The 23,863-nt window shown below is 40.0% G+C and overlaps 1 protein-coding gene across 4 annotated transcripts in view; it reads right to left on the bottom strand.

Moving 5' to 3' along the window:
- Positions 1 to 23,863, bottom strand: part of tmem248 (transmembrane protein 248) — a 286,123-nt gene that overhangs the window by 205,120 nt on the left and 57,140 nt on the right. For 2 of the 4 annotated variants that reach the window (XM_055226431.1, XM_033978568.2), the window contains exons 2-7: positions 21,695 to 21,853; positions 20,856 to 21,144; positions 19,002 to 19,152; positions 17,988 to 18,171; positions 17,003 to 17,184; positions 5,921 to 12,844 (exon numbers count right to left, since the gene is read on the bottom strand). In XM_055226431.1, the coding sequence (XP_055082406.1) occupies positions 12,790 to 12,844; positions 17,003 to 17,184; positions 17,988 to 18,171; positions 19,002 to 19,152; positions 20,856 to 21,144; positions 21,695 to 21,853 (1,020 nt within the window). In that variant the 3' untranslated portion in view covers positions 5,921 to 12,789. Of the gene's footprint in view, positions 1 to 5,920; positions 12,845 to 17,002; positions 17,185 to 17,987; positions 18,172 to 19,001; positions 19,153 to 20,855; positions 21,145 to 21,694; positions 21,854 to 23,863 lie in introns of those variants that run through there. The other 2 variants (XR_008648935.1, XM_033978569.2) reach the window with 2 other exon arrangements.

Raw genomic sequence — 23,863 nt, 5'->3', positions numbered from 1 at the left:
TGCACTATTCACCTGTGCAGTGCACTTGGACATGGTTTTGTGCATGTCCATTGAAGCATTTCTACTGGCCTTTCAAAAGTTTATATTAAGTCGCGGATTGTGCAGTACCATTTACAGTGACAATTCAAAGAGAGAAGAGTGACTTGAAACCTTTATAGAATATTTGGAACAGAAGTGAAGGACAAAACTATCTGCGGAGAGATGAATCACCTAGAAATAGAATGTATACAACAAATATTTCATTTAACTATATGGAATCCAACAAAATAAATACTGGAGTTAACCTTAAGTTAGATGTCTGTCTTGCCAGAGTTAAGTTAGATCCTAAAATATGACAATAGAAACTAAATGTTAGGGAAAGAAACAGGCTGCCTTGTGGTCCAGTTGGTTGTTTAAAAACATTTACGGTCCTCTCTGTGAACTGTCTGAAGGCAAACCGCTGGTCCTTTGTATCACTTCTGTCAGTGACTACGCAATATAAATCACTAAATATAGTTTTTGGATGATCATTTGAAGTTGACACTCACATCCTCATTAATTTCAATACATGGCAATTTCATTATGTGGCTTCTGTTTTCACTCAAAAAAGGTGTATACATTTGTTGGTACTGGAAGTGACTGAAGTGTGGCTGAAGACAACTATTCACCTTATTCTTGAAGTTACTGTGAAGTTATCGTCATTTGGGTTGTTTTATTTTGCATGGAGATGCAATTTTCAAAATTTTCAATTGAAATGAACAGGATTCATTAAGTGGAATGCGCCACCCCCCCAAAAAAGTGCAGTTTAGTAACATTTAGAGGCAAACTTGGGCGAGGTGGAATAAGATCAATATGATGCAGAGCTGAGCAAACTTTAGGCACTGATGTCTCCACCTCCAGTTTTACTACAATGCTTCCTCTAGCATTCTCATTTAACTGTCTTTATTGTCCTATAAGACACAGCTCTCAATCGTTTTTACTCAATGGCATTCTGCTCTGAAGAGTACTTTCTTAATAATCTAAAGGTTCGGTTTCTCTTCTTTACAACTTCAGTACACACTCTATTATCTACCAAGGAACACTGACCCTTTCCTTCACACCTGCTTTTTGAGAGATGTATTTAGAAATATTTTGTGTAATAATTTCACAGAAACTCTTCCACTACTCACCACTCTGCTTTTGTTAACTTGATCCAGGTCCCTATTACACTCCTCAACAAATCCCCTCCACCTTTCTGTACTAAAATCAAAAGTTTTAGGTCTAGTTAACTCCTCCCTTAACAGAGCATTAACAAAACTGGAAAGTGGCCACTCCCTATTGCACATGAATTCAAGCGATTCCACTCCTCAATCCTAGCCAATACAGGAGAAGCCAGGGCCATGTCAATATATGACGGCTTACCTGTTCTGATGTGAAATCTTCAACCATCTAACATATTCAACCATTACAATCCATAAAATCCTCAACAACCTCCCCATTAATATCCCATAACATTGGTGCTCCCACTGACAGCATTATTTCATTTAAAGCGCTAACATTAAGGTGTAAACATGGATTATAAAAATGTACTTCACTAATTTTACCTTGTGTGCCCCAAACCTCACCCTTACACACTCCAGCTGTGTTTAAGGATATCCTTTGGTATTGTAATGATCTGATATTTTGTGTGTAGTTCAGTGTTAACACCTTTTATTGTTCTTGTAACTGTTAATGTGTTGTTGTTAATGTAACTGGTTTTGCATGTGACACTTGGTTGCTATGCCGACAAGTTGATATGAAAGTTCTATTCGTCAGTTACTGGTCTGTTATGGCAGTGGCGGGCCCACGGGGCCAGCAAAGCCTTCTCTGTTGGCCTAAACATGCTCAGAGAAGTGAATTTATTTTCATAAATATTTAAACAAAAATATTCTCTATTCTCTTTTCTGTTTATGACATATTATATCCACTTCGTTGAGTGACTTTCAATGTTGTTTATTGTGGTAGAGTTTTTATCCAGTTATATTTTCAGCTACTTGTGTTGTCAGGCAGAGTTTATTTTCCTGGGGCCTGCAGAATAAACAGAGCAGGTCCCGTCCACTATAAGTAGACACAGACAGTCACTTTCAATAGCCAATCAGATCTCGATTCTGCATTTCAGGGTTAGCTATGTGCCAGTACTCGTACTTTTCAGTGGGCTGCCGATACCAAGAGCCGATACCACTGTACCTGTGCCTCTTGTTTGAGGCTTCACAGAGCAGTGAGCTCTGAGCTGAGCACTATGCAGAAATTAACCATAAAGTAGCACATTAACTGTTCTGCACATTAAGCACAACTGTAATCAGATGTGACTGTCACATGAAATACACAAATATTTAGGACAGAGGATATCAGCGCAGTGCTTATGTTTACAATAGTAGCAAGCTAATGTTGCTAAGTGGCGCTGGTGATTATTTGCTTCTGCTGCATTGGAACTCATAATTGAAAAAACACATTTAGCGACTGAATGGAGCGGATTCCGAGCTTTTAAAAGAGTTAAAGCATGTCCATATTGGTGAAAGTGTGGCCCTGGTAAAAGTAACACAACAGTCACTGTTATGCTAACAGTGGCTGTTAGCGTTAGCCGTTAGCCTGGAGCGTAGTCTACCTAACTTTCAGTAGATAAGTATTTAAATATGAAAAAGTAGTCTATATTATAAAAAATCCTACGAAATCAATTAGATTTACAACTATAATCAAACACCAGTAAAAATTATGTCTGGTATCAGTATCTTTACTCAGTATCGGCGAGTTCTCAAAATGAAGTACTCGTTTTCGCAAAAAGTGGTATCGGTACATCCCTATACGAGCATTCACACGGCATTCAGGAGTCGTGCACAGGTCGTTTTTTCGTCCAGCAGATGTAACAGAGGTCTCTGCCATAATCACGGTTGTTAATCTGACACAGAAGCAGTGACGCTTTAACTACACTCACATCATTTGAAGTTTAGAGACAAAAGGACGAGCCACAACCAAAAAGAGCCAGTGTAATAAACGGACTCACCTGCTGTCCTCTGAAGTGTGTCCTCTGTCCCTGTGAGGTGTGTCCTGTCTGTACAATTATACACGTCCAGCTTCACTGTTTAATCTGCAGGGCCACTGGTGTAAAGTGCGGGCATATTTAGAGTCTTCTCTGAAAAGTCCTGTCCCCAAAGCGATCTTCCTCTGGGATCTTCATGCATTGTCTCATACTTTAGATAAACATAACTTCACTAACTAAAGAATATTAGTTTGTAAAACACCCATTCAAATGTACCTCTGCTGCCTCAGTGCACCCAGAGCACACCTGGAGGGGAGGGGTCCTTCACACAGGTGTAAACATGTAGCTGTCCACACACTGCCCCACTCAAAAACAAATGTAGGCAGCACATATTTAGCTACTGGAAATAAAACACATCTAGTTGTTTAAGACGGATATGTAGACTAGTATAAACACCTGAGCGCTGTGTAGTTTTCAGAAAAAAACAACAATTTTTCAATCATTATTTTCAATATAAATGTATGGGCTCTTGGGGGCCCTCTGGAGGCCGCGGGGCCCTAAGCAGCTGCTTAGTCTGTTTATAGGCTGGGCCAGCCCTGGATACAGTATGAAGGCGGCAGTTTGCAGAATGTCAAACTAAACCTAGCCGAGCTATTGCTGTATTTTTAACTCATGTTGGCTGAAGGAGGAGAAGAGGCTGATCTGATTGCAAATATACTTTCCATGCCATTTTCTAGACGGGCTTTCACAAAAAGCTGGATATTATGAGAAGAGGTCGGCCAACCCCTGCGCTAGCTACCCTGTCCCAGCAAGGAAAAGGGAATGTCCGTCGTTTCCAGGCGAGGAACTATGAACGGTACCCATGGCTCACATCTTCTGAGAAATGCTGCAAATTGTACTGTTGTTGTACAACTGGGCACTTACAAGCTACAGTGAATTTAAAAACGTTTGGAGACACTGGAGTGGACCTGCAGCTCAGTGCACAGGCACGCAGGGAGACGGAGCTCCACAATGAAAAAGTGAGTTTATAATGTTAATAACGTGGAGCATTGCAGTCACCTCACTAAGTTTGTTCAATCTCAGCTGCACCGCATTTTTAGTTATTTGCTGTTGTATAGCCTATTGTCAAAAATGCTAATGATCTGTTGACTTTATTTTCAAAGAATAGTTTGTTTTGTTATTTTCTGGTTGGTGTCTTATTTGAAATGTGGACATTGTGCAGTTTATTGGACAGACCTGTTTATGCTCACGTAGCGTAATTTTGGTGGCATTTTGTTTGGCATCTTTAAATCGCATCTTTATTTTTATTTTTTTGACAGTATCTGTGCACTTAGTTTCCTACTTTTAATTGTGAATGAAGTGCATGCTTATTGGTTTTAAATGCTCCTGTTTTAAGTGTTGCTTGACTAGTCTATATTGAGGTGATGTAATGTATAAGTGGGACGTCACTGAAGGCCCAAGGGTGAAATGCACGGCCCGCCACTGTGTTTTGGAGACTCGCTCTAGTGAGTTGAGACTGCTGTTGTTAAGCTCTTGTTCTGGCATGGGTTATGACCTACATTTGCCCTTGTATTCAGAAAATATACAAAAAGAAGAAACTCGGCATGTTTCCTTACACCAGAACACTACATTATGGAATCCCTTTAATAAGTACTGCATTTGTTTATTCTGATCGGTCATGCCCCTCGCCACATTTCTCACATCTTTTCTTGTTGATTTTGTCAATTCATTGTTTTGTTTTGCTTGGTTTGGTGTTTGTGGTGTAACGTTGGGTTGGCTGATTTGAGTGAGTGAGTGAGAGGCAGGAGAGTGGGAAGTGAAATGACAACGACATTCTTTTATTTTTGAGTGCTTATAATAATTTTTTACACATCTGCTTCATGGGGCAAATATTACACCTAAAAATGTATTGCCCACGAAGGCACTAAAGACAAAGGGGCAAGTGCTTGAGCACTACCTGGGCCCTATCTGTGCACATCCTTGTCTGCCACTGAAAAGTGATCATATTGACCCGCGGAGGAAGTTCCGCCCTACTTTTGCTGAAAAACATATAGACATGAATAAATAATAATTACACCAGGAAAAAAAAAACCTTTCTTTTCACATGGGCTTGTTTACACACTTGTGAACACTGTGTAAGTTACTGGGTTGGATAACAGCCACTGGTTCGTCTGTTACTACAAGGGCCTAAAGTGTGAGGAGCACCAACTGACCCTCTGACCCGCCGGCCTCAGGGAAATCCCAGGTATCCCCATATCCCCCTAGTACTAGTTCATACACTTACACTGTCCTGAATAATGGTGATTATCAATTAACCAAATCCTCTCAACCTCCCTAATCAAAACATGCATCATTCTGTAGAATTCAGAGGTGGGTGGTTAAAGGGACTCTAAGATGTTGAATTTAAATTTCACACCTGACCCGTGTGTCTCCAGATACGAGGTAAACATGTTCAACTCAAAGAGGCTTATATGTAGCTTTTACTGATAACACCTCTAATGCTGATTTATGTTTGACTAAACCATTGGACATGATGACCAAGTTGTTTAAGTTACAAATTGGTGTTTGGGTTCTCAAGATGATTCAATCAAGCAGAATGAGCCTCACATGAGTCTCCCATTTAGGTTGCCAGTTTCAATGCTGAAATCCAGTTGGTTTAAACCTAAAATAACTCTCTATGATCTGAAGCTTGTTGCCTATGCTGGTGTGTTACTATGTTCTTTTTTCTTTCCTGCTAATAATTACCCATGTAATAAAGGTTTAAGCAAAGTGTTAGATGTTCTTGTAGATCTTTGGATGTATACCGTCAGTAGAATGCAGTATCCCGCTTTCAGATGGAGCCATTATTAAAGCTACCCACATAAAAAAAACTGTTAATTCCTACAGTTTTCCGATATCATTTCTAGTTTGCCCATTTCCCAAAGGGACACACACACAGACACAGAGTTTGGTTTAGCAGTGGAGTTTATCCTGAAACAGACTGAAGCAGAGCACAAGCTGCACTTAGCACTTCTATGGTTCAGACACAGCACACAACACATTCTCTCAACAGCCAATCAGAGGCCAGTGCGGTACGAAGCAGGAAGTGAAGCCATCCACATGGAGCGAATCCACCACTTTGGTTCCCATTTCACCTTTTTGTCTTTTTGTGAAATATCCATCAGACAGGGACAGGGAAGACTGAGTTCCATTTTAAATCACACTCGCAGTCAAAGTGGAACGATTATGACAGAATTAACCAAAACTGATGAGTACAATTCAAGTAAAGCCATTTAAATGCCAAAAACAAAATCATATGTACAAAGTTTAAAATCACTTCTGAGCATTGCATCGTATTATTCTGATTATAAAAAATACATTCAACAGGTACAGGAAACATGGAACAGATCGAGAACAGAGGTAAGTCAGATGTGGTACAATTTGTCATTAGAAAAAAAAGAAATCTATGATGCAGGATTCATGCATATTTATCAGTTATAAATATATTATAAAGGCCCTTTATTAAGCAAAACTGACTCACGTGGGCTTGTTGTTACAACCTCAAAAACATACCTGGAGTGGTGTTTTGTTTCATTCACACATATTAGTCTGTCTACCTCTCCAAAGCTGAAAATGCTCTGAAAAAAAAAAAAAAAAAGATGAATTGTTTTTATTCTGATTTTCAGTTAATGAATTTTAAGTATACCTTTTCACTGCGTTTCAAACAACTTTTAAATATTCAACACATATATTAAACAGTCAAAATTCAGAGTGTAACATTTGCAGTGAAAAAAATCACAGCAAAGATCCAATATGCCAAGACATTGTGTATGAGTGAGGAGGACAGAGGCAGACTGTTGGCCTTTCTCTGGGCGGGTCTTATAGTTAAGGAATCGAAGAGATGAGGTTTTGATTAGGCTAATTCTGACCAGATTCCCTTTCTCGGTTCTTAGGAAGTTAGATCGACTTTCTTAGGACTGATTGCTTAAGGCTTGGTATTTTGGATCTTTGCTGCAAAACTTTTCACTGCCCATTTTACACTCTGAATTTGACTATTGAATTTGAGGTCTGGAAAATATGTGCTGCATATTTAAAAGGTGAAATTTTAAATTTTTATTTTTAAACAGATCAGAAATGTATACTTAAAATTTCACCAACTATAATTCTGAATAAAGGCCTTAAATTATCAAAATTATTCTAGTGAAGGTGTATGGAGTTAAAAACACAGTGGAGTTTATTACCACATGACATCACAAGGTGGAACAAATGTGTGAATGAAAAAAAAACAACTCCAGGTATTTTTGTCATGAGGAAACAATATTATAACATAGATCAGAAAATAGCATAATATGGGCCCTTTAATACTGGGTATTGGGCATCAAAAATCATTAACTCAGTATGAATAGACCCTTTAAAATGATGTCAACTGGAGGCATATTACTGGAGGCAAAATGAAGCAGATGTAATTTATTTTCAATGATTACCTGATTTAACAAATCCAAATGTTAGACTATACTATGCTATAAAGACTATACAACAAAAAATAAGCAACAATTTTGAATTTCTACAGTTAGGTAGTTGGCCTCAAAATTGTATTTAAGTATAATTTATGGTGTAATATATCTGTAGTCTCTATCTGTGTATCTGATGAAGTGACTTTCTCTATTCAAAGTGCATTATGTTCCACTTCACTTTTGCTTCCAGCTGCCTCCATTCCACAATTTAGAATGTTATTGTTTACAGGGTCAAAGACAATTTGTAATAAAAATGTTATAATACATATATGATTATGATGTATTTTTTTTATTGGTTCCAGTATTGATGCTGATGTTCGATATCAATATTCTATGCCGATATTTTTTGGGCCCATTCTTTGTGTGCCCTTTTTGAACAGAGTGTATATTACACAAACATGTACAAAAATATTTTATATCCAGTTAAATAGAGGTTATTATTTGTACAAAAGTGAAAAGTTAATTAGTGTTCTTTACTTCAATTTAAGAGCAATTTGTGGGTCTTGTTATGGATTTTAAAAGCCAAATATTGGTATCGGCAAATATCGGTTATCGGCCACAGCAGCAGGCCAAATATTGGATATCACCATATTGCCCCATCCCTAATATTTTTATTTTGCCATGTTAATCTTGTAAGCATAGTCTAAACATGCATGAATCCAGTCACACACGTCACTCACACAGCAGACCTTCTCACACTGTGTCTGATCAACTACAAAATCATAATAAAAATAAACCATTTCGTCATAAATACAGCATATTAATAGAATTATGTACACATCATTATTCGATTTCAGGAAGATCCCAACTAAATCTCCAGATTGTTTACAGACAATTCACAGGAGGAAAAACAAAGTGCCCAAAAGGTGCGCTCCAAACGTGCAACTCAAACATAACTCAACTGATTCAACAGTAGGGTGAGTTCCTATGCCTATAGACGTAATTTTCAGGTGTACTGTATTCAGAAAACGTTCAAAGTGAGGAAGGGTATCTGGTGTAAAAAGTATATCTGCGCCCCTCTGGTATGGTGATGTCAATGCAGAAGTATATGCAGATATGTTACCACCTCTTAGTAGTTAGTTTTGGCCAGGACTAAACTAGGACTACACCAGGACTTCTTTAGTCCTAGTTTAATCCAGGTTTAGTCAAGGTTTCGTTTAGTCCTGGTGTAGTCTTCACATTTGTAGTAAACAAACTAAAAATAAGTATTACCTTCATTTAGAACACTAAATAAGCATGAAAGTTTGATGCTTGACATGTTTCTGCTACACTCTGCCACCTTCCTCACAAGTGTCTCCTGATGTTTCTGATCAGCTGGTTTATGCAGTTGGACGACAGCACCATCTGCAGTCTGACTTCAGAACTGTATCCCTCTCATACTGATATATAGTCTGGTTAAATTAATGGTCATATTTATATAGCTACCTTCAAGGCACTCAAAGCTCTTTACATCAAGGAACCACTCACCCGTTCACACACACATTTATCCACCAGGGTGCGCAGACACTGAGGGCGAGATGGGTTACATGTCTAGCCCAAAGACACGACGACAGCATTCATCTGTGGGAGCTGGGATCGTACCGTCAACCCATGAATCGGTTGATCTGACCGCTCTACCAGAAATGTTTATGTTGTGAGTGAGATTCAAACCGCCAAGCTTCAGGTCAGAGAAACAGCACTCTATCAACTGACATTTGGGATACAGTTCTGAAGAAGTTGGACTGCAGATGGCACTGTCGTACTACTCCAAGTAGGACAGCACCAAAATCTGTAATACAGGTCTGACTATAAGAACCTCAACATCATATAATCTGTATATTCAAATTTGTTGCAGGACTTTGCATATAATCAGTTAAACAGTACTACTTTTGATTGAGCTATGTAATAATATGATTAGGTCTTCCCACTAACAAGAACTGCACCTGAAAATTAAACTCTTTATCATTGTGGAACCATTGATAAAAACAAAACAACAGAGTAGGGAGGTGTGCAAAGACAAACAGTATGATCGAAACTATAACGAGGCAGAGTGACATTGGTAAGGCAAGAGTCCATCAGGAGATCAACCAAACACAAGGTGGAACAGTTCAAAACATTAAGATTAAAGCCACAAGAGGAGAAATAAAAAGAGGAATTCCACGTGTCGCAACGTCGGCATGTTTCAAACTGTCAGTGGAGGTGCTGAAATCAGTGCCGAAATCCAGAAATTAATACTGACAGAGTACAAAGAGTGAGATTTGATTTTCATAACAGAATTAATGGGTGTGACTATTATAAGGCTGCACAATATGTCAAATTATTATTATTATCATATGTCAGCCAATGCAGTGTCCAGAGCGAAATAAAGACTTAAAGGTCCTATAATCTGCGATATGTTTATGAAATATTAGTTTTATGTCGCTATCTAGTTGTGTAAAAGTGCTCCTCCATGTTTATACAGTCCATGCACCTTTACGACTAACCAACTTCAACACTAACAGCTGTTATTTTGAGCATATACTGTAAAGAAGTCGACTGAGGGAGTTTGACATCATCCACAGCTTTCGGCTCCAGCCAGAAGAAGCTCATTGAGGCTAGCAGTTAGAGCAGCTACTTTGGAGGGCAAACCCACATTTGGAAATCCGAGCATGTGTATCATAGCAACCAAATAGCCAATCTGGAAGGAGAGTGTTGAAAGTATCGCACCTTTCCGCCCATACAGCTGGTTTGGCAGAGGGCGGGCGCTCAGTAATACTGTCAATCAACCTCTTGGTAACGCTATCAGGAGTGATCTCCGGGAAACAAGGCACCTGATTGGTCTGTTATTAATGTTGATATCTTGATTTAGGGACAAAATAGCGGCAGTTACAGAGAGAGAGCTGACAGTTTTTCAGATGAAAATTAATTAGAGCCATCCTGCCCATTCTCACTTCCTATTTGGGCCGAAGCGGTTACAGGGTGAGCTATGTCCATTTATTTATTTATTTTTATATATATATATATAGTCTGTGGTCTTGAGCCTGATTTAACCTGCTTCTCAAGCCAGTGCCATCTATTAAAAATGTATATAAACAGAAAACACCAGTGCTACAGCAAAGAGATCAAAAAGCAGTACAATCTTGGCAAGTGCATCATATAGGACCTTTAAGTATTTTATCAGTGTAGAGAAATTTAAAATTGTAAATGTTGTGTTACAAATGCACAATAATTTTCTTCTAAATGTATCAAGTGCTCAAGTTTTAAGTTTGTAGGAAACATTGGAAAGTGGGGGGGCGGGCCACATGATGCTAAACAGACAGGTTTAAGCCCTCCTATTGGTCAGCCTCTGTCAGCTCTGAGTGAGTGGCAGCCAGGCTTAATCAATGAGAGGAGAGGACTCTTAGAAGAAGCACATAATCGCTTTATATTGCTGTAAAACCCCACTGTGTAACATTTCAGCTAAGAACTAAAGTAAACACTGTCTTTTTTCATTACTGGTCTTTTTATTGGTCAATAACACCCTGAAATAACATGCATTCTGAGTCTGAGGGGGCTCATCTCGTTGCAGATCTGATTTGTAACTTGGCCTTGGTGACAGCCACTCCACCTGAATGTTTTTGATGGCATTTCTGAGCATTAAAGGGCCAATGTTACGAAAATGTTAAATCTATGTTATAATGTTGTATACTCATCATAAACACACCAGGAGTAATGTTTTGTTTCACTCACATGTTTAACACAGACCCTGCATATTTAGGCTGAGTTCTGTTCTCAAACACTATTAAGTGATTAGTCATTAAGTCATTAAGTCATTAAGTGGAAGTACAGGAACTGATCCCCTGAACTCCATACACCTTCACTAGAATCATTTGGACAATTTCAGCCATGGAATTGCTGAAGGTACCGTTTTAGCCTTGTTGAAACTGCTTCACTTCTCAGCACCGGAAGATATTACAGATTTTCTGTGGAAATTGCAACTGAACAAACAGTAAAACATTTGTTTTAAAGGCAACAAAGCAATAAGGTTATTCTAGTGTACTGTAGAAGTAATCAGTTCAATTGAGGCAAAAAAATAGCAGCTAACTTCAAAACTACCACTTGATGACATCACACAGTGGAAAAGAACATTTTGAGCTCTGGAGATGAAGACAGCCTAAAAATACAGGATTACTCAAATGTGTGAATGAACCAAACACAACTCCAGGTATGTTTTTGATGAGGTAACATTATAACATGACTAAAAGCTCACATCAGTCCATTTTTGCATAAAATAAGACCTTTAAAAACACATGAATGAAATAAAAAGCTTTTAAAGGTACAGTGGAGACTTGTAGTGGGGTATCTGCTATGTTTTTTTCTCCATAAATATGTTATTGCTTTGCCTGGAATGTTCCACTGTACGACTTTAAATTTATATCTCTTGGATTTATTCATCCTTACTCTGAGAGGACTCGCCTTTCCATAGATCTGACAATTACATCTCCAAGCAAACAAGCAAGTGGCAAATCTTCCAGCAGAAAAGTTGCATACCTTTTAGAGGTCCTATATTACGCGAATTTGACTCTTGTGAGCTTTAAGGCGTGTTAGAATGTTGTCCTCAAAAACATAGCTGGAGTTGTGTTTTGTTTCATTCACACGTTTGTGTATCCCCTTATTATTAGTCTGTCCACACCTCCAAAGCTCAAAATGCTCTGTTCCACTGTGATGTCATGAAGTGGTAGTTTTCGAGTTAACAGCTCCTTTTAGTTCAGTAGAGATTGGCAATTCCAGGGCTGAAATTATCCAAATGATTCTAGAGATGGTGTATGGAATTTAAAAACACAGTGGAGCTCTTTCTGTACTACCCCTTAAGTACATCACGAAGTAAAACAGTGTTTTCTGTTTGAGAGAAGAACACAGCCTAAATATGCAGGGTTTGTGTGTTAAACATGTGAGTGAAACAAAACACAACGCCAGCTATGTTTTTGATGAGAAAACAACATTATAACATAGACCAGAAAACAGTGTAATATGGACACTTTAAAAATCTTATTTAAAATGTGACACAGTGGGTCTTTAAAAATGTATGAAAAAAACAGCGATATGAACTTTGTCTCCCACCCTCCTACCATTTACGATTTCTCTCATTCTTCCAAAAAGCTGCAAGATGAATGAAGGAAGCCTTTTTGATATTTTGCTAGATTAAGGATGCAAGCAGGGACAGCAGGGGACAGCAGGGGACAGCAGGGGGAGGGTCTTATGTGTGGAGTTCTTCTCATATGTACACTTGGATACAGGCACTTGAATCATCTTTGGTTGGAGTGGGACCAACATTTGGGTGGAGTCCACAGAGCTCCTGGGGGCCGCGGGGCCACTTGTGTCCCTTCACAGGTAAGTTCTGATATAGTCCTGGCTCTTCTTAACCCTCTGACAGCGCCACCTGTGAGCAGCACACAGCACATTTTAACAGGTTGGGCACAGTGGAACAGACAGGAGAATTGTTAGAAAAATCAACCCAGAAAAGCATAAAAGAAAGCAGTAAAAAGATGAGCAGGCTACAAAGTAAACTGACTGACTAATATAATTTATAATATCAGATTTGTTTTTGAAAACTCAATTGACCTGGTCAGGCCTTTTCTTTCTATTGCATGCAGCAGGGTCTGGAACCAGACCATAGAGCGTGACAAAACAACCGTCCTCATTCAGAACAGTCCTACCACAACCACTAATTTGCATTGCGTGTATCTCAAATGTGGAAAATTCTCATGTCTCAATCAAAATATAGAACTTCTTTTAACTGAGATAAGTATCAATCTGCGCTGTTTCTTAAACCTCTGTGTTATTTTTTCTTTTTTACTCCTAAGCCTGCAAGTAAGTTTGTTTTGACCCAAACAAAGCATGCGTCTCTCTGATTGCCCTGTCCTCTGGAATTAGAGAGGCAAGATACAACTCCAGACCTACTCAACTTTATTCACCTTATTCTGGAAGTTGCTGTGGGTACCGCCATTGTCGTTCAGGTTGTATTATTTTATATGATGATGCCAATTTTGACAGCAAATAAGTTCTATAGGGACTCCAAAGCCATTTTAAAGCCTCCCAGAGAGTCGGTGGATTGTTGACTTGTTGGTGCACATGAACATTGAATGTTTTACAGAAATTAACCTTCATTATATCACATTTTAGCAGCAAAACTTTTCCTAAATTCTCCATTGAAATTAATGGGCTTCCCACTGAGAAGCCCATCAATATAATTTTGGTTAACCATATAATGTGGTTATGGCTGGCCGGGCAATACTTCTTTAAAACAACCATTTTACTTTTCTATATTTTTTTCATCAGTTTGAGAATGTTTTGTAAAAATAAATATTTATGTTATTTATGGAGTTAACTTTCGATTGGTGGGTTAGCCTTCTAACACAGGACCTCTAAGATTTCTTTCCATGTATTCTTCAGGATTGAATAGACTACGGGTGTTTGAAACTTGCGTTAAAATGACTTTGCTTCCAACAGCTCACCTGGGCTGCAGCTCTGGACCCTAAACTATATTAAAAGTGAATATGACAGATTTTCATGTTTGACTGACTTGTTTGTAATGGTTTTACATCAGTTAAGTAGCAGTTTGTGAACAAATTATAACTTTTGTTTAACTGTTTCTGTGCACAACAGCATCCAGCGAGTTCTAAGTGTTAAGAACCTTGTTCCTTGTTCAAAGTTGTTCTGCTGTGTTTATTTAACTAAAATTTAATACATTAATTCTTAATTTAATTAATGCATTTGGAAAACAATTTGTACAATGAGCCTTGCATATTTATGTACCATGTAGCAAAGCATGAATAGGAGCCTTGCTTATTCATGCTTTGCTACATGTTACAGGCTAAATCTCTAATGTAATATATACATATATATATCCTGGCCCTGGGTTCTGTCAAATTTTAGAACCCATTGCAGCCCATCTGTCAAAAAATTTGCCCACCCTTGGTCTAACCTGTCAGATGCACTTTAATCATAAGTTATTAGAAAACAATGAAGGAAAGTGCCACACTGAAAAATGTTTAGAAGTAGTATCAGAGGTGGGAAGGTAGCTAAACATAACAACACACTACAAGTACTATAACTTTATCATAGGAGTTTGTGAGTAGAAATACATTATTCCTCAATAGGGTGACCAAAAGAAAACTGGCGTAAAGGGAGTAATGAGCAATTACCAACAGCCAGTGTGGGTCCTTGGGCAAGACCAGCGCTGCTGGCTACCTCATACAATGATGAGTGCGAATCAAACTTAGGAGATGTTTGCTCAGACGTCGCCCAACCAAACAAGGTCTACATTGATGAGAAATGAGCTACTGGGACAAGGCAGGGGTGAGATGTGAGAACAAGGCTCTATTCGAATGCTACTACTCCAGTGAACCCAGTCAGAGGGGTTACATGAACAGGATCTGGGAAAAATGGTTACTTCAAAACCCACAGTCCAAACTTACGGCTGAGCAACTAGTAGCTCAGAGTTCCAGCATGCACAAATGGCAACTGCTATCACAAGTTGAGATTGACGAAGAGGGAGCCAGGATGCGAGGAGTTAACATCAACTCCCCAACCAGAGATTCGGTACAAAGCCTCAGAAATAGAAAGATAAGATCTTTGCTAGAATGGACACAAGGCAACACCGACGCCAGTTACAGAGGCTAAGTGAAGTACCATTTGTCTCTCATTCTTATCTTCTAGTCTTCTAGAAGATAAAAGCAGCATTGAGAGCGAGCCCTACATCAACTATCTCAGAAACCAATGAGCAGATATACAATTCAGCAGCAGTGATCCTAGAGATGCCTGGCTATAAGAGCAATCATGGGAGCCATGAGAAACAATAATCATGGTTAGAAACAACGGTTAGATACTAAAATCAAGGCGGCACAGAGAGAAGTGAGACAACTGTCAGAGGCCCAGAAAGGTGCAATGAAAAAACAAGTACAGCCAGAGATACAGCCAGATGCCCATACCAGAAGCACTGGAAGATGATTGGTGAGACAGTGAAGCCATTGGAGAAGGAGGCATCACTGGTAGACCAACCTTTGCACTGCCTGGATTGATTACAAGAAAGCCTACGACTCAATGCCGCACACATAGATCACTGAATGCCCAGAGCTGTACAACATCAATAGGACTCTAAGAGCCTTCATTGTAAACTCGATGAGGTTGTAAAAGAACACCCTTGAGAACAATGGCAAGCCACTTGCGCAAGTGACCATCATATGTGGCATATACCAAGGAGACGCACTGTCCCCACAGCTGTTCTGCATAGGACTGAACCCCCTCAGCCAACTCATCAACAACACTGGCTATGGATACCAACTCAGGAATCGGGCCACCATCAGTCACCTCCTCTACATGAACGACATCAAGCTGTAGGCTAAGAATAAGCGAGGCATCGACTCACTGATCCGCACTACCAGGATCTATAGCAGACATTGAAATGTCATTCGAGCTTGAGAAGTAGAGCTGGATGGTGACAAAGAGGGAAGGTAGTCCACACAGAAGGGGTCTCACTCTCAGAAGGAACAATAGCAGACATTGAGGACAGTTACAAGTACGTTGGTATCCGACAAGCAAATGGCAACCTTGAAGACGAAACAAGGAAAGCAGCCACACCTAAATACCTCCGACGAGTAAGGCAAGTCCTTAGGAGTTAGCTCACTGGCAAGAACAAGACCCAGGCAATAAACAGCTATGCCCTGCCAGTAATTAGATACCCAGCAGAAATCATAAGCTGGTCAAAGGAGGAGAGAGAGAGAGACTGTATGTGAGTGGTAAGGAAGGAGGCCAAGGACTACTGAGTATGAGAGACTGTTCAGGATGAAACATCCAAGATCGATAAGTAGGACAAGGTCCCAACAGATGATATGCTCAGTGAATGTCCCAGACAGTGGAGTGCAGACCAGAGAAGAGCTGGAGAAGGCCCAAAAGGTGAAGGCATCAGTGATGCCTGTTAACAGCACCCGTGGTCATCGTAGCATTCGGGGCAGTAAACCCCTAAACTGTCATACAACCTGCAATTTAACATGCATAAATATTGCAGAACCATTCCAAGGTTCAAGATCACTTATGAATAAGATTTGATAGCACTATGAAGCCACAGTAAAACAAAGCCGAGGGAGAGTAAGCACTAGTCAGCCGCAGAACGGATATAACACATGCTCTTACACTGCGGTGGGCACTTAAATGAGTGGAAGTGGTCTGTAAGCAGTGGCTGTGGACACATCTCCTGATGAGAATTACATTTCTGCAGCTGACAGGGAAATGTCGGACACAGCCCTAATTTAATGCATAATTTGAGTTGAAAATGCTGCGCAGACCCCCAAAAAGTGGGCCATCTGGTCACCCTATTCCTAGTAGTAGTAAAATGTGGTGAAAATGCTACAACTGATTTTAAAAGCCAAAGTATTCCCCACCTCTGAACTGTGCAGAAGGCCAGCTGTACCAAAGTCATGCGGACTATACCAGCACCATGAACCATGAAGGAAGTCCCCTGAGAAAAGCCTGATTGGTTCCCACAGCGAGACAGATTGTGATTGGCAGGCGACAGGGTTGCTGTGTGTGTGCCCTCTACCTGTCCGTGTCATTGTGCAGTGCTGCCTGCTGTACCTTCTCGGGGCAGAAGTCAGAGGGCGAGCTCTGCCTTAGCTTCCCTGGGCGCCCTTTGATGACGGCATAGCAGAACATGGTGATGACCATGACAAATAGGAAGTAGCTGGTGTGCATCAGGTGCAAGTTGATGAGAGAACGGTCATCCTAGTAACACACAAACATGGACACTAATGCAGGATGTTTTACATACAGTACCATGGGAAATTACAGCCGTCAATAAGAGCACGTGTTTATGCTGTATAATGAACCCTTGTATGTATGTAACCACGGTCTGTGTATAATTGGTTTGTTTCATGACAGTAAACACCACTGACCAAAAATCCGTCCCAAACTGTGCTCATAAGATCACATGTAGTTACAAAGAATGTATCTGTACAAACGCAGATAAACTCAGTCTCAAGCTAGCTCACTATATGCCTTTCTGCAGCTGTCCATTTCATTTCTTTAAAACAAATAAACATTTTGGTTGACTAAGACTATCAGAGGTGGGTAGTTGCATTTACTTGACTAAAGAAACTGTACTTTTCTAGTACCATACTTTTAGATCTACTTGAGTAATATTTGTATTACTATTAATATGTTTTTCAAATTATATTAACTTCAAATTATAAATCAGATGTTACAGTTACTCTTACTTAAGTAGTACTTTTTCCAAATTCTCTTACTTGAATAATTTCTTGGACCACTACTTACTTGCACTTGTACCGGTACTTGCCTAATATTACTTTGAAGTAGCATTACCCTGGAGTACAATTTTTGGCTACACTACCCACCTCTGGAACCATTAACCAATTAACTCATTAAACAACTACATACATACAAGACATACACAAGAGAAATGAGGTGAAAGTACTAGAATCCCAGGTTTCAGATATTTCATCATATTTAGTAGTATTTGTGTGGTACATTTCCAGTAGAATAAACTAAGTGAGACTGAAGTCACTCACGTCTGGTACAATGACAGTCAGCTTGGGGTTGAGGGCATGGTACACTTTGCCGATGGCTCCCTTGTAGCACCAGAACGGATTATAGTCCTGGCTGTACTTTGTGTCTGAGTCCCGCACTGTAGTGAAGACTTTGTACCATGAGGTGGCATTGGTGTACGTCTCCGGGACACAGTGAGGAGGTTGTCTGCAGAGAGAGGACACTTGAAAAATCCAGATGACATAGGTAAAGCGGAGGTAACCACGGTGATGTTTGCATTAGCCCTCATTGTTTGCATGTCACTGAAGCATTCATCTCAGAGTCACTACACAATGTACTATCCTCTTTTATTATAACCTGTTTTCATTATAACCTCTGTCATTAAGGATTGTATCTGACTGTAGGCTCTTTACTTCACCGTTCACCATTTCATATTGTGATCTCTGTACTCTGCAACAATGAAAAAGAGGGTAATTTTTAAAATTATCTTTGGAGATTAAATAAAGGTAAAAGATGATCTGATCTACAGTCTCCAGCTGTCCAGATGACGACACACCATTTCTCTCATTGGTTTGAATATTATTTCAAGGTAAGACTGCAGAGTAAACCAGACTGACTCTGGGGTACAAGGGTCATGAGTGACGATAAGCAGAGAATGACAACAAATACAGTCTGCTGATTTGTCAGGGCACTTGATGCTACTAACAGTCAAGTGATCTTAATCCCAGCCTGGTCCTAGTCTGGTCCAGGTCCCAGTCAGATTCTAGTCTGGTCCCAGTCCCAGTCTAATCCAGTTCATTCCAGTCTGGTCCTATCACAGTTCAAGACTGGTTCCAGCCCAGTCCCAAATCTAGCCCGGTCCCAGTAAGGTCCCAGACCCAGCCCTGTCCCAGTCCCGTCCCAGTCCCTGCCCAGTCCCAGCTCAGTCCCAGCTCAGTCCCAGTCCAGGTCCCGGTCCCAGTCCGATCGAGTCTGGTTCCGGTCCCAGCCCAGTCATAAATCACGCCTGGTATGCAGACGCAAGTGGAGAGACTCACACAGTGACGGGGAAGATGTTGCTGTTTGCTGTGAGGGTCATACAGGTGCTGAAGACCACCTGCTCACAGTGCCCATGCAGAACACAGTCGTCTGAGCTCCAGGACACAGGCAGAGTGAAGGTGATGTTCACCTCCTCGTGGGCTTCACGCCCTGCAAACACAACACAGGCTTTATAGATTTTACATATGGATATAGGAAGAGTCAAATGTGCTTAGCAGTTTGACATTGACATTTCATAGTTTATTCAGTTCAAGTGTATTTATATAGCACATTTAATACAACTTCAGCTGACCAAAGTGCCTCACATAAAAGTCAACAAAAAAACAAGATAAAAAAATATATATATACAGATAACATGATACATAGGAAAAGAACAATAAAACACATCCTGTCTAGCTAGTATTAAATGCCAGAGAGAAGAGGTGGGTTTTCAATCTACTCTTAAATTGCATTCAAGACTGAGAGGATCTGACATGCAGAGGAGGCTGTGCCATAGTCTGGACGCTGCAACATAAACCAGTCACTTCTGGATTTGGTCACAACCAGTAGGAGCAGGTCAGCTCACCTCAGGGCTTTGCATGGTGTATAGGGCTGCACCAAAAGCCTCAAATACAGTGGACCCATATAGTGGAGACATTTAAACACAATCAGTTTATAGTTGAGGTATTCAGACACAAACATTAGGCAAAGGAGAAATTCTATTAAGTCATTTAAAAATTCAGGTCTTGAAAAACAAGAAAAAACAAATCTCCTTATACTGATATCGTCACTAACCTGAAGTTTACTTATTTACTGGAAAATGGAGCCAAAAGACAAACTAAAAGACTGCTTATAAAGAGGTACTAGTTCCAAAAGTGCCTTAAAGGTGTTGTTGGATATACACAGAACAGGGCTGACACAGCACCCCTCCCCATGCTCTTCCGCACCATACTCTTCCTCCACAGAATTACTCAAGCTCACAAGTCAATTTTGTGTAATATAGCATATAAAGCATATGTGTATTTTCAGTACAGATTATATTTTAAAAACAGATATTCTTGCTGTTCTGCTTTGGTCTGCTATTCTCCTATAGTCCAGGTGTGATACTGTGTGAGTGTGTGGACAGGAGTATGGGGTTAAAGTGGTTCTTCCAGTAGATCAGGTTAGGAGAGCCATATGCTCAGAGCTAAGTGACTGACAGTACATGGGACGCATGCTACTACTAGGGCTGTGCCTTTTAGCAGCTCTGTTTACCAATAATGGCCAATAACATAATAACTTTAGCCAGTTGTTATTACAATAAGCCCATAATGTAATAACATGAAAATATAATAATAACTTTGGTGAGCCAATACTGGAGGCCACAGTAGCTCAGGTGGTAGCGTGTTTTCCCACTGACCCACAGATTAGCAGTGCGATTCCAGCTCCCACAGATGAATGCTGTTGTTGTGTCCTTGTTTAAGACACGTAACCCACCTCTCTCCCATAAAGGTAGCGTGTCTCCGATGCAAGTGTGTGTATCCCCACAATGTGAAACATACCTGCACACGCACACTCTGTCTATCTGTCTCACACTGAGGAAATATTAGATACATGAAGTCTGTGTCACAGCTGCCCTGAGGCAGACTGACAGAGATGTGGCTATTACGCACCTCTCCAAACATCACTGATCATTCACACAACATGAACAACAATATGAACTGGCGTGAGAGGGATACAAATTGCAAACTCTACAATTATAAGGCGACACTGTACCACCTGTGACTTGATCACTGTGACCAATGTAGCCCATTCAACTATTCTCACAGAAGGACCACGGCCACTGGGGCCAACTAAGCTTTTATAACTGAAATGTGGAGCTCTGGAGGACTGACCGGACAGGCCGACCTGCTGGCCCAGCACGGTGGCATACAAGTGGGTGATGTTGCGGGAGTACCCTCCGAAGGGTCTCTGGGGGTCCAGAGTGAGGGTGATGGGCACAGAGATGTTGATGGGGCCCTGATCGTCCAGCAGCAGAGGGCTCTGGGTGCTGGAGCGGCTTTGCCCGCTGGTCACCACCAGGCTCTCGGGTGTGGTGGACTCATTCAGGCCATGTTTGATGGTCTCGTTCTCTGACACACACAGGTCCACCTCATTGAAGCGCAGGAGAAAAGTGTTCCAGTCCTAAGTACAGCATACACAAGTGTATGTCAATCAGCCAGGGTCAGTTTGTTATACCTAATAAACAGATATAACAAGACATAACAGTTAACCCAAATTAATTTAGAGGATGAGTGGGGACAAGAGCCAATTGTCCCAACATTTGCATATCATGTGTTTTCAATCAAAGAGCCAAAGACTATATGCAAACTCAGAGGAACATGAGCAAGTATGAGTACTTAAGTATGGGTACAAAACAGGGCTGAATTTTTTTTTTCTAAATCCATTTTTCTATCAAGTACTGTAATTGTGATTAGATTTGTGATATATGTTTAAAAAGTAGGATTATGATTTGTAAATTGTAAACAACTCCAGGAGCATTCACATTTGGGAGAAGGCTTAAATCTAGAAACTAATACAAGAATCCCATGCATTTCAGAACATGTTTGTAGAGGTCCAAACTACAAGTACAGCAAGGCAGGATATTTTGTTTTTTTGATGCCCAAACCTCATATTTTAGATCTCTACAAACATGTTCTGAATTGTATTCTAGGAGGCAGCAGTTTGGTCTGACCTCTGTGAGCTCTGGAGACTTGATCTCCTTGATCTTGAAGAAGTATCCGATGGTAAGGAAGGCGATGGCCAGTGTGCTCACACTGACCATGAACAGCACCAGAGGAGGCCTGCTGATGATGTAAGAGCGCAGGTTCTCCACAGGATTCCACAGGTACACCTATAACACAGAACATGGACACTAAAGTTGTAAAAAGTATTGAAAATCAGATACTAATCAATGCTAAAACTAGTACCGAAAAAACATACTCATTTGAGAAGGTATCCATACTAAAAGGTCACATTCACAGGACAGAAATTAACCTTTCCTGAATAGCTTTAGAATGATCTTCAGCTGTATCAGAACAAGTACAAGATCCAATATAGTATACAGCCATGGATCACTATGGAACCTACCTGGACAATTGAGGGATTACACAGATAGAGATTAGGGATAAACCGATCTGATACTTGGATATCAGCGGCAAAAATTATTGGCCAAATATAGATTCAGCTGACATCCTGGTTGGTGATACAAATCAATGTAATATGACTGTCAGAATTTTTGAACTTTTATTTACACAAAACTGCTCTGTATTTACTGCAGAGATAAATAACAACTACATAACACATTTGGATCAGTTTTTTTTTAAATGCAGTTTTCAATCTCTGCACTGGTATCGGTTGATATCAGGGATCAACAAATGCTTAGGGCCATCAAAAACAGTATTGGAACTGAAAATTCTGGATCGGTGTAACCCTAATGGTAATATAAACACCGCTTTGTTGAAACCAAAGAGTGTTTGTTATTATCATCGTGCTATCAGAATCAGTTTCGAGAATTTACTCTATTCCTTAGCACCAAAATCGACACTAATAGAAACAGCCACACAGTATACCTGCAACACAGAATATAGACACTGAGAAGGCTTCACATTCAGAACACAAGTGGATTTTAAATGTTAGGAAAATATTAATGCTTTAGTCAAGTCAAAAAACATACAGTAGATCACAAACTCCTGGGCTCACCAACAGTAAAAGCAAAAGGTTGCGTTCACGTGAAATTAGCTAATTGTAGAAGCGCTACAGTTTAACCTGAGCTGGAGACAGGTCAGAATTCTCAGGTGGATTTGGTGTTTAACTGTCTGATTGCAGATTTGTTGATGTTTATGGTTAATGTATCTATAATTACTGGGTGTATCCACATGAAACAAAAACGTCAATGTTGTCTCTGTCAGTACAAATTAACTAAAGCGATTATTTTATCATTTCAGAAAGTGGTGCCATGATTCAACACCAAATACGTAATTTATGTTCAAAAGATATTCCATCTCCATAAGAAAAGCCACAAGAAAAAAGTTCAGCATTTGTGGATTTTATATAATCTCCCATAGAGGGCTAAATATAGTCTCTCTCTACAATATCTTTATACAGTATTATAATGGAGTCAACAATCAGCTAATTCAACACTGATTCTTAGCAGGCCTAGGGACCATTCTAAGGCTGCAAGCACCTTTTTTAGGGCCTTGAAAACATAACGGACCTATTATGCAAACAAATGTGACTTTCCTCTCACCATTTACTATCCAATATTAATTTCTTAATCAGTGATACATGTAGGATTTGGCAGTGTTGCAAAATCATTTTTGTGCAAATAATAAAAAAAAATCTTTCTCCTCTGCTCGCTAGCGTGATGTGCATCTATCCATTGGAGGTGCCGACAGCTGCACAGCTTTTTGTTGTGGTCAGCTCCCATTGAGCGCCGCAGTTTTCTAGCACAGAAGTCAGCTGACTTGTTTCTTTTATTAAGTCATTTTAGATTAATATTGTGATTTAAAATGTCCAAATTATAACATAATCCACAGGCATCATAAATTATAACTACATGGCTGACATAAGCACAATATGTCTTCTTTAATATGTGAATGGGACCCAGGTTACTTTGAACAGAAAAATTTGGGCCCCCAGGTCAAAAAGGTAGGAAAACCCTGTACAGTATTATTGTAATTCTAGCCACTCAGCCACCGAACTTCACAGTAAGAAGGTTCTTGGATCGATTCTCTGCCTTTTTGTGAGGAGTCTGCATGTTCTCCCTGTGTCTTGGTGTATTTCCTCTAGGGATAGGGCTGGACGACATGACAACAAAATGAATCCCAATGTTTTTTCCTCATACTGATCAATCATGGTTTTC

This window comes from Periophthalmus magnuspinnatus, chromosome 14 (genome assembly GCF_009829125.3).
Source record: "Periophthalmus magnuspinnatus isolate fPerMag1 chromosome 14, fPerMag1.2.pri, whole genome shotgun sequence".
NCBI classification, from domain to species: Eukaryota; Metazoa; Chordata; class Actinopteri; order Gobiiformes; family Gobiidae; genus Periophthalmus; species Periophthalmus magnuspinnatus.
The sequence above is the reverse complement of the archived record's forward strand: the minus strand, read 5'-3'. Positions and strand labels throughout refer to the sequence as shown.